General features: G+C 44.6%; 1 protein-coding gene across 1 annotated transcript; it reads left to right on the top strand.

Annotated features, from left to right (window-relative positions):
- Positions 1-762: 762 nt before the first annotated feature.
- slc17a6a (solute carrier family 17 member 6a) lies at positions 763-7613 on the top strand. Its single transcript, XM_056597865.1, has 12 exons — positions 763-848; positions 2286-2541; positions 2827-2945; positions 4003-4117; positions 5112-5199; positions 5368-5454; positions 5590-5732; positions 6132-6281; positions 6639-6771; positions 6852-6962; positions 7058-7185; positions 7275-7613. The coding sequence occupies exons 1-12, from the start codon at positions 763-765 to the stop codon at positions 7611-7613; spliced, it is 1755 nt and encodes a 584-aa protein (XP_056453840.1).
- The last annotated feature ends 4594 nt before the right edge of the window (positions 7614-12207 follow it).

Below are 12207 nucleotides of genomic sequence, written 5' to 3' on the forward strand. Positions count from 1 at the left end.
TAGTTATTCCAACACAACAACGCCTCTGTGTGGTTGGGCTGTGAAGGAAAGACTGATGCTTTGAGCAATACAAATATCAGGCCATATGCTAACAGCTGTCTGCAGCATGCTTTAAAACCACATAACAGGCAGCTTGGTATGGTGTGATTTAAATAATAAAAATCAGTTGTTGATCAAGCATTTAGGCCTACATTACAAATAATTATCTATGTAAACCAAGGCGGACCTTTTATGACAAAATGTTTAGAACAGCTGGGTTTTAGTGGAGGGGCGTGCGGTGACGCACCGAGCCGCTGAGGGGAGCTCATTTCGCGCGCTGCTCTCCGAGGTGCTGAATCCCGCCTGATTCTCACCTCAGATAAGAATAGTGGCGGTCCTGCTCACCTCAAGGTGAAGCCGGTTCGATTGCACGATAATTCGCCATCGCTGAATGTCTGGTGGTTAATAACACTTTACAACTTCAACCGTTCACATTTTGGTTCATCTGATTTAATCGTTAATTGGATCCTAGGATGGGTCGCGCGGAACGGAGCGCCATAAACAACGGCGGAGCGGGTTGTCTGACTGCTGCTTGGTGACTGGGGAACCAGCCCGATCACGTCCAACCTTTTTCTTCACTTCACTCGTCCGTTTAGGACGGTGGGTTTCTGCGTGCGGAGGAGCAGCGCTTGGAACAACGTCTGGATGAACAATATGTTCATGACCGCCGCGCCGCCCTTTATCATAGAGTAGCCTAGCTGTTAGATTAAAAATAATTTGGATATGGAGCCAGAAAAGGAACGAGCTTTTCCTCCCACTAAAGAGGGGATCAAGAGCCTGGCTGGGAAGGCCCTCGGGACTCTGCACAGGTAAGGCTTAAGATGTCCCATTGTTCAGATATTCGTTGCGTTATGAAGGAAAAAAAGACAAATATATATATATTTATTTATATATATATATATTAATACATATATGAGCCAGTGGTTTTAAATTCGTTTGTTTTTATAATTCCATTGAAGCCAAGGTAGGAGACTCTAATTTGTCTCATGATGAATTATGGACAAGACGCTGAAAAGCAGTATTGTGGGGCCGAATATTTAAGGATCCGTTATTTCCCTGGAGGATGTCTCCCCACAGCAGCTGAGGAGATTTTAATATTTAATGAAACAGCACCAGTCGTGACATCAGGTCGGAGGCTATCTATTACCATGTGTAGTCCTCCACATCCATTAATGATCGATCTATTTTAGATCCACTCTCCAGAAATATTTTCATACAGTTTAAGGGTCCTCAACATATAAATAAATATATATATTAAATAAGACACAGCCAAACGCCCAAAAAAGTCTCACGGCCGATTGTAAATTAAAGGGGCAAAGCCTATTCGGGATGATTAAACGTGGTTCTTTATTAAAATAGGACTGTTTTGCAAAGAGGTTCATTGTGGGCTGAAGATGAAGACAGGAGAATCCTGGCCGAGCGTCGTGCTATAGGCTGAATCCTTACAGGCCCCAAACATCTCACATCTGGAAACAATGAGCATCAGGAGAAGCGATTCATATTTAAAATTACCACATTTGCAAGGTGTCGGATAGACGCAGAAATAATGTTTTTGAATGAACTAAAATGAAATATAATGGTAATTATACATTTAATGACATAAATATAACAAAAAAAATCGAAGAAAGAATTGTTAATAGGCTTATCCCTGGGATTAGGCCTGATCTAGTTATGTGGGCCTGTGCACGATTTACTACATTTGAATGTAGGCTAAATAAATATAAAAACGAGTTAAAACACAAAATTGCAATATTGCCAAATTGTAAAATGTCTCCTAAGAACCGCACGTCAAACGGTCGTTTCACTCAGATTCGTGAGGTTCTGCTGCATTGCGGTATGAAGGTCATCTCTTCGTTAGAGTCCCTCGTTAGGAAGCAGCCTATGGAATAAAGAGGACGTGTGGGGCCCGTCTCCCCGTCGAGGAGAATGGACCTAATGTCCCTCCGGTGATTGAAATGGGCCTAAAACCATGACCTCGGTACCTCTGTGCTGCTTCCGTTATAAAACTACAATGCCCTTTGAAGAGGTCGCATTTATTTACATAATGTAACAAATTAACGAAATTATTAAATTGCCGTAATTTAATAACGGCTAATTCGGGCTGCAGCCGAAAGTTGAATTTCTACAAAATTATTAAATATTGTCTAATTTTGTGGTTTATTTTTATGTTTTAGATTTGTTATATTTATTTGGATGAAGTCACACATTGATCAAAAGCTAAATATGCATAACCAATCGGTGTGCAGGAAGCTGGAAAGACGCCAGCAGACCGGTGAGGTGATCGAGCTGACGGAGGATGGGAGACCCCGGGACCAGCAGCAGAAGAAGACACCCCTATGCGACTGCACGTGCTTTGGGGCTCCTCGCAGGTACATCATCGCGATGATGAGCGGGCTCGGCTTCTGCATCTCTTTCGGGATCCGGTGCAACCTGGGCGTGGCCATCGTGAGCATGGTCAACAACAGCACGATCCACCGTGACGGCAAGATCATAGTGATCGAGGTACGTCTCTGGACGGCTCTACTGGGGGGGAGGGGGGGCTTCCATGTAAAAAAACTAGACACGTGCATGGTGATTAATTTAAATCAGTGCCTCTAACCTATTCCATCTCATCAAAGGAATTTACCAGCACGTTATTGCACTAATAGCACTAACCCTAACCCTAACCCTAACCCTATTTTAATTATGGAATTTATTAAGCAAATAAAAAATAAATAGCACAGGCTATCAAACGTTAACACCTATGAATATATAATCATTTGATTTTCCTTACTTTCAATTTTTTAGAAAGCAAAATTCAACTGGGACCCGGAGACCGTGGGGATGATCCACGGCTCTTTTTTCTGGGGCTACATAGTCACCCAGATCCCGGGAGGATATATATCGTCACGATTAGCAGCGAACAGGTAGGCCAACTACTGATGTCTTTCGGGGACGAAATTCGTTCTCCTACCGAATAGCCTGGCGCGTGGGCCTCAGCAGGCTTCGTGGAGAACAAGTTTGAAAACTGCTCTGGCCGCATGCAGCACACGACCCGATCCCGTTCGTAAAGACACATTTATGGTCATCCACTTAGAGGATGTGGACCTATAGGTGGACGGCGGGATGGAGGCCTGACCTGATGCGCTCCTAAAGGGGGAGCGGCACCGATGCCCGCAGGTCGCGCCTCCTCCTCGTGTTAATGAGCACCCCTGGGACCCCCATGTCAATCCCCCTGGGACCACCGTGTCCATCCTTTATATTCGGAGGCATGGCAACCAGACCTGCGAAGGAGAGCAGAGAACCGCGAGAAACGTGCTCGCATGCCACACGCCGAATTTAATTAACAACTGTTTATTCAAATATAGAAAAAACACATCAGTTCCGTTCCTTCCATGTTTATAAAATGGTAGGCAGACAAAGTGATTTTTTTGTGAGTTTTTGAAGAAACGAAAACACCTCTTTTGCTTGCTTGTAGCATATATATATTTCCATAATCTACTGTATCTATCTATCAATCAATCAATCAATCAATCAATCAATCTATCTATCTATCTATCTATCTATCTATCTATCTATCTATCTATCTATCTATCTATCTATCTATCTATCTATCTATCTATCTATCTATCTGTCTGTCTGTCTGTCTGTCTGTCTGTCTGTCTGTCTGTCTGTCTGTCTGTCTGTCTGTCTGTCTGTCTGTCTGTCTGTCTGTCTGTCTGTCTGTCTGTCTGTCTGTCTGTCTGTCTGTCTGTCTGTCTGTCTGTCTGTCTGTCTGTCTGTCTGTCTGTCTGTCTGTCTGTCTGTCTGTCTGTCTGTCTGTCTATCTATCTAATTCCCTAGTATGGTCTGTCTATCTCTTCCTGTCTGTCTGTGTACAGAAAGTGAATACTATTCTTTACAGTAATAGGCTATTTTACAATAATAGACCTGTGTACTTGGTGCAGCCTCTATGAAAGGTAACCTTGACGTTTCGTCTTCTAGGGTGTTTGGGGCGGCCATCTTCCTCACGTCTACACTCAATATGTTCATTCCCTGTGCCGCCCGCAACCACTATGGGACAGTCATCTTTGTGAGGATATTACAAGGGCTTGTGGAGGTACTGATGAGTATTGAATCGATTTCCATTCCACAAATTGTTTTTTGTGGGCCACTCAAAGGGATGATTTTCAATAACCCACGTATGTGTTCACTCGTATGATCCACAAACGTTTAGCTATCATCATGTTCCTCAATCGAATACAAGCAGATATAGCATTGTCCTTGTGAACAACCAAGTACACCTGGACTAAATCGAGTTACCGACAGGCTGCTGTCATCTGCTATTGTCAGATTAGTCAGAACGCTGCCTAGTCCAACCACCCACAAAACGAAACACTTCACCCCCTACACCTCACCGAGCACGCCCTGAGTCACACTGAACCTCACCAATCAAAGTCCGCCGAGCCGCTGTTTCAGCAAGAGGGCTGTTCTATAGCTGAAGGTCGCTCTCCATTGTGGTCCTGTGTAGCTGCTGCTGCTGCAGCCAAACCCCTCATTACAACAGCACCTCTTGGCCATGAGACCTGCCTCCACTGCACGCCCTGTTATTACTGCAAATTAAACATTAGCATTTCAGGGTGTCTACCAAAGCAGACCGTAGCAATTTGTGTCCATCAATAGCTGATTGTGTGCCACTTAGAGTATAATGAAGATTTAATGGGTGCAAGCGGGTTTCCAACGGAGTGGGTAGTCAGCTTAAAACAGCGTGGACTCACACCTATCCCATTAGTCTCAGTTTGTTTGCGATCAAATGTGATTTGTCCTGCGGTCCGTGCATTTGACTAATAGGACAAGAAAATAGAGGTGCAGCTTAGTCAACGCCTCTCCCTCTAATCACAAGATATAGCTTGTATGCGAAGGAGGCAAACAAGGATCAGATCAGCAATGAGGAATTTGAATAAAAATGGTAATCTTCTTAGGAGAGCGTTCAGGGCCGTTCTTGAGTAGCATGAATCAGAGGTAAAACACTGTATAGCATGAGCCTCATCTGGGTGTTGGACAGACAGTATCATCAAATTCTCTATGTGTAATGTAGGATTCTTCCCTCTCAGGGAGTTACCTACCCTGCCTGTCATGGCATATGGAGTAAATGGGCCCCACCGATGGAGAGGAGTCGCCTGGCAACTATATCTTTCTGCGGTACGTACATAACAGTCACTGCCAACAGAAAGTACGGAGCATTTCACTTGAATTCATGTTTAAGTTCTGCATCCACTCTGAGTGTTGGTTTGGGTTTGATGAGGGCAGCCACTCTGGAAGCGTGTTCCCTGGTTATTCATTGATCATCGTTTGTGGTCCTGTGCACAGGCTCCTACGCGGGCGCCGTCATCGCCATGCCTCTGGCGGGGATCCTGGTGCAGTACACCGGCTGGTCCTCTGTCTTCTACCTGTACGGTGAGCACCCCCCTGTAGTCCTGCAGTTGGACTCCTACCAGTCCCCTGGGTATTTGGCTATCCTGCCCGTGTTTGGTGCCTTTACTGTAACGCTCACCCCCCCCCCCCCCCCCCCCCCCCCCCCCCGCCTCGCAGGGTCGTTTGGGATGGTGTGGTACCTCTTCTGGATCCTGGTGTCCTACGAGAGCCCGGCGGAGCACCCCACCATCACTGACGAGGAGCGCACCTACATCGAGGAGAGCATAGGGGAGAGCGCCCAGATGATGGGGGCCATGGAGGTGGGCTCCTCTCTGCCCAGATCACTTGCCTTTCATCATTCAACCCTTTATACATTTTATTTATTTAAGTCATTTTTATTCTTATGGTGTACTTTGGCTCAGAACTATTTAATTTTTTGCTGATTGCTCAGAACGCTGTGATAGATTATTAGCAAGGAACATTTCATCTGCTTAGTAGGCATAAAACAAAAGAAATAGCAAAAGTACATGAGTACAAATATATACTAGTTATAAATATAGAACCAATTGGAACCGTAAATATTTAAAGTGGAATGTAATAGGGAGTGGGCCATAAAGAAATATATACATTAGAATACACACAGCACATGGTATTACTGCTGAAAGCACATTCAGCTCAAATCCTTCTCCATTGCCTCCATCTTGTTATTTTTTACACAGAAATTCAAGACTCCTTGGAAGAAGTTTTTCTGTTCCATGCCCGTCTACGCGATCATCGTGGCCAACTTCTGCAGGAGTTGGACCTTCTACCTGCTCCTCATCAGCCAGCCCGCCTACTTTGAGGAAGTGTTTGGTTTTGAAATCAGCAAGGTACAAACCAAAACACCCCATTACTCAAAGTTCAAAGTACTGTGGTTGGCATTCGTTCATTTATTTTTCCACTAAAGATGTGGCATTGGATGTGTGACCTGATGGAAATGTTTTCCACCGTTACACAATCTTTATCTTGAAAAGGAGCATGAATCACTCTGGTTGGACAGGTTTTATTCCTGCCCGCATGGACCGCAGTCATTCTATGAAAGTACGGCTGATAGATGTGGCAGCTAGACAGTCAGGAGTTCAAAGACACAGCAGATTGGTTCCAGAACGGGGGATATCTTCCCCTTCATCTTTGGTGTGGGATATGCCGTTGTACACTGACATGGCTGAGCTCCCATTGTGTCTCAGGTTGGAATGGTGTCCGCTCTGCCCCACCTGGTGATGACCATCATCGTACCTCTGGGAGGCCAGCTGGCCGACTACCTCCGCACCAACAACATCATGTCCACCACCATGGTGCGGAAGATCATGAACTGCGGAGGTGAGGGTGGTTCCCCATTGGTTGGTTCATGGGATCATGCGGATGAACCCACTCACTGAAATGTTGCCCTTTGTGTGTAGGATTTGGGATGGAGGCTACTCTACTGTTGGTGGTGGGGTACTCTCACAGCAAGGGTATGGCCATCTCTTTCCTCGTCCTGGCGGTTGGTTTCAGTGGCTTCGCTATATCAGGTGAGTCCAATAGTTCAGGAGAATGAGGTTAATCCCACAGAACTCCAACAGTGACCTGCAGTCATGTTAACCGTATGATATTTTATCTGACTTAGGTTTCAATGTCAATCATCTGGACATTGCTCCTCGCTACGCCAGCATCCTCATGGGTATATCCAACGGAGTGGGGACTTTGTCAGGGATGGTGTGCCCTCTCATAGTCGGGGCCATGACCAAGAACAAGGTAGGTTCTTTATCATCATGGCATGGATGTCAATGTCAAGAAAGTACCTCACCCTGTCCAGACTTCTCAGCGGTGTGTTCCTCCCTCAGACCCGCGAGGAGTGGCAGTACGTCTTCCTCATCGCTGCCATGGTGCACTACGGGGGCGTCATCTTCTACGGCATCTTCGCGTCCGGGGAGAAGCAGCCCTGGGCCGACCCCGAGGAGATGAGCGACGAGAAGTGCGGCTTCATCGACGAAGACGAGCTGGCCGAAGAGACTGGGGACATCACCCAGAGCATCGGGCCCGGGGGAGCGGTGGGTGGGCCCCCCAAGAGCTACGGGGCCACGGCTCAGCTGAACGGGGGCTGGGTCCAGGACTGGGATAAGACAGAGGAGTACGTGCAGCAGCCCGCCGGTCAGATGCACGCCAAGGACGGATACTCCTAGAGCGTCCACCCCTTCACGTGGGCGATGCGGTGAGTGGACTTACCAAGGCCAAACCAGTGTCCGGACCGCGGACTGCACAAAGTAAGTGGTTTAATCAGCTGTTCATTCCGTGTACTCAACAAAAACATAATTTAAACATGCAGTATAAAGAGATAGTTGAAAATTTATTGCAATGCAAAACAATCCTCTCGGGATTTCAAGGTGTTACTCATCACATGTATCTAGCCGGCATAATGAACTATAGGAAGAAAACATGTACTGATATATTAGAAACTTAGGGTTCCCAAACCTCACCAATCTACTTGAACAACGAGAGCCATTGCCAATCGCCATAGTAGGGTCTACAGTAGGTTAACACCATTCTGATTGCACTGATAACATAAGTATTCAAAAGAAGAAGATTCTAATGTATTTCTCAAAAATGTGTTTTATGTAATGTATATACCTGTATACTGTTTCTGTGAGACTATTGTGGATTTGGGTCTTTGATCTGTGTTAACATTGATATAAAAGGCCATATTTTTCATGGACAGTACCTTTTCAGGGATTCGTCTGCTTGCAAAAATGGTCTTCTTAAGCAAGGCCAATAAAACATAGGAGAAAACTAGTGTGAGTGAAGTTGAACCTCAAATGTAGAATCTTAGTGTGTGTCGTTGCATGAATTTGCTCAATTCAATGTTTGGATACAGCCTTCTGACAGTCTCAGATAGTCCTGATTCTGCCTGCTGCTTCTGGTCTTAGATAGGTGTTTGTCAACATAAGTAATAAAGTGAACTTTCATAATCAGGTTCTGGCAGTAACGTAAGATGCATCAGAGAGCACAGAAGGCCAATGTTCTCAAGAAGTTGTTTATGGATGTTTGGTGTGCACTGCAATAACTCCTGTGTATCACTTCCCCGTCATCACTCTATGTTTAGTGGCGTAGCACTGCCTTGCTGTATCTACTCGTAGTTGTTTTAGAGTCACGTGATGATCGACATAAGATATGTGTTTGAACCAGTTCATGTTATTGCTGAGGATGCAGGGCGAATCATCGCATTCCCACCGCCAAGAAAACCGTACTGTATCTGAACAACCGCGTTTTTGTGATCCGTTTGGTGTTTCTTGGTTGTTCTCATCGTCACCAAACGTACTTTATTGATGATTTGATATTGTCAAGTAAAAAAAAAATTAAGAAAGAACACATTTTAAAAAGATGGGCTTTCCCATCATATTTTGTTTGCTATTTAATCACTTTAGATTCTATGTGAACACTGCAAGGATGTTTAAAATATATACATATTTAAGAATGTTAAAGATGACCAAAAGATACTATCAGGCCTTTGTGCCTGACATTTAAGCATACAGATAAATGTGATTTTATGGCTTCCCACAATGTGTTTAACAAAGACAAATGTTGATGTCAAAAAGTGTCACAGAAATGCTCACATGGTTTTATAAAAAATACATCCAAAAGTCTTCCTTTTGTGATATTCTTTCTCGTCACGGTTTCTTCTCCTGTGTGGTTCACCTCAAAGTTAAAGGTCCAGAGAAATTATAGATAGATCACCAAACTACTTCCCCCCCCCCCCCCCCCCCCCCCCCTGACCCTTTTCCAATCAATGTCCTCTTTCGCTCTCATTAGCAGATCAATTGCAGTTGTCCCCTGAGTGTGTGAGGAAGACTAGCGGACCATGTAGCTTGGTAATTGTTACAGGGAGTGAGAACAGTAATCCTAATACTATCGTCCTGATTACATCTGCACCAGCTAACCTTACTGTCTGATATCGCCCATCATATACATCCACCTGCCATAGCATACCACTTGATTCACACAAAGCAGAATAACAGTCCAACCCTACTATGCTGTATTTTTTATGATTTCAGTCTCTCGCTGTCAGTGTCTGGTGTACTAATCTTGAACCCCAGGCTGACAGAGCACCTTTTACATGATTCCCCTGCTCCTATATGAGCAGTGCAAGGAAGTCATGAAGGAAAGGTATGAGCAAGATAACTTGAGTGTAATGAGCTCTCTCCCACCTCTCCAACTGACAAAGGAACAAAAGTCCACCCGCATGGCAGAACCCTGCTTATCGACGGTATCGTTGAAGGTCAGCAGTGTTACACGTACAGCAGTACCCTGATGACCGGGTCCTGGAGGAGTCCCCAGGCTCATACATAAACATTCCAATGAGGATCCATACTGTTTCAGCAGGAGTGGTTCTGGTCTTTTCATTGATATTGAATATATCAGTCAATAACGATTAAGATGGATACATAATAATATTCCAATTATTATAGATAAGAGTGTAATCGTCATAGGTCATTCTAAACTTTAAGTTGAGTTACATTACATTAGAACATTAATATTCTTAATATGACTATGTCCCATCACCTCAGAAAACACTACACTCAATACGGCGTAGCAATCGTGGCATATTGTACAAACACAGGATAACAGTTCCTGAAATCAATATCAAATCGATGTAATGAGGCTATCAGAATCAGCTGTCATGCTATCTATCAATCAATCAACTTATTCTTCTTAATCTCCCTAGCCGAGAGAGGACACTATCTCCCCTTGCTCTCTCCCTCTCTCTCTCTCCCTCAGCGGCTGCTTCTCAGAGCACTTGTTAATTTGACAGGAAACACAATCGTGTCACCAGCCACGTGGAACATGTTTTCCCATGCCTAACCAGATGGAATGGTCATGGCTGTTACCCCGGCGACGCGGCTGTGTAATTGGACCAGCAGTGGTTGGACAGAATCGATGAAGCTCACTGGTTGGTTGAAACCATCACCCATTTACCTGTCTTGTAATTGTATTTTACGGTTTTGTGTAGCATGTGTGTGACTTGGTGGTGCCTTTTTGTGAGTGTTTAATTCTGGTCAGGAGGAGCGAGGAGAGGCAAGCAGTGGAGGGCAGGTGGTGGGTCTCCAGTGGGACTGTAATGGGATCAGGCCCGGACAGAATGAGTGTTTGATGACAGGGGTGGCACTCGTCCCCTGAGGCTCTCCCCCTGCATACTATTATCCCCCTCCTCTCTCTCTCTCTCTCTCTCTCTCTCTCTCTCTCTCTCTCTCTCTCTCTCTCTCTCTCTCCCTCTCACTCTCACTCTCCTCTCTCTCTCTCTCTCTCTCTCTCTCTCTCTCTCTCTCTCTCTCTCTCTTTCTCTCCCTCTCCCTCTCACTCTCTCTCTCTCTCTCTCTCTCTCTCTCTCTCTCTCTCTCTCTCTCTCTCTCTCTCTCTCTCTCTCTCTCTGACTCTCCCTCTACCTCTCACTCCCTCTCTCTCTCTCTCTCTCTCTCTCTCTCTCTCTCTCTCTCTCTCTCTCTCTCTCTCTCCCTCTCCCTCTCCCTCTCACTCCTCTCTCTCTCTCTCTCTCTCTCTCTCTCTCTCTCTCTCTCTCTCTCTCTCTCTCTCTCTCTCTCTCTCTCTCTCTCCCTCTCCATTATTAAGCTATTGTTGTTCAAGTGAACTCATACTGTGTATCTTCCACAGTGGATGTGAACCTGTAATTTTAAAATCCGGGTTGATCCATAGGTGTAAATAGAGCCACAGTGTTTGACAAAAACAGTGGAGTAATTATTGTTTACGAGACCCTCTGGCACTGCATTGTACTCTGGACAATTAAATTCACACGCCTCATTTTCCCTCCGTTGCTAATTGCTTTATTAATGGAGAGCTTTGCGCTGTAAGTAAGCTTTCGCGAGCGTCATAAATGTCATGTTGAATTGCCCTGAAGCGAAATAAACAAACACACACTTTACGATCTGAATTTCTAAATAAAAGTACAGATTTTTAAATTCTCTTGGATTCTCTTAATGTCTCCATTTCTTTGTTTCCCACTTTCAAATTTGGTAATTTTAGAACTATATACCAAACACTCTTATCAATTGAAGTTTAATTATGTATCGGCTTTTTATATCGCCCTTCAATACTGACACACAAAGGGCGTTAGTTCCAAAACTAGATCAAATAGCAGCATTTAGTCAAACATTGACAACAACACCAGCCCTTCTTAGATGTTGAAGATGTGCTCCTCAGAAGTTTAAATATGAGTATTTGTGGTCAGAGCAGAAGAGTGACCTTCTCATTATCTTCTTTTCAAGGAATCTTTGGCTATTTATATGGACGGATCAGAGGTCTTTCATTTTCTTTTGCCTCTTTATATAATGTGTACAGCTTCACACTGCCTCTAACCATCACACACGACGCAGACTATAACTAAATATTAAATGTTATTATTTAACTAAATGTTATCAAAATTACACAATCTACATCTTACAATATCTAATATTGTATATTGCACGTTAATAATTAACACATACACACACAAACAAAGACACACACACACACTCATTTCTGATACATTGCAGTACCGTCATGCTACCCCAAAGTAGCATGTTTTATATTTGGTTGCAGGTTTTATTCCATTCCGGCACGTGTGAGTGCGTGTGTGCATGCGTGCGTGTGTGCGCGTGTATGTGTGTATGTGTGTGTGTGTGTGTGTGTGTGTGTGTGTGTGTGTGTGTGTGTGTGTGTGTGTGTGTGTGTATGTGTGCGTGTGTGTGTGCGTGCGTGTCCTGCTCTGTGTGTGATCCTGCTCTGTGT

The sequence above is a fragment of the Gadus chalcogrammus genome, chromosome 9 (genome assembly GCF_026213295.1).
Source record: "Gadus chalcogrammus isolate NIFS_2021 chromosome 9, NIFS_Gcha_1.0, whole genome shotgun sequence".
Taxonomy (NCBI): domain Eukaryota; kingdom Metazoa; phylum Chordata; class Actinopteri; order Gadiformes; family Gadidae; genus Gadus; species Gadus chalcogrammus.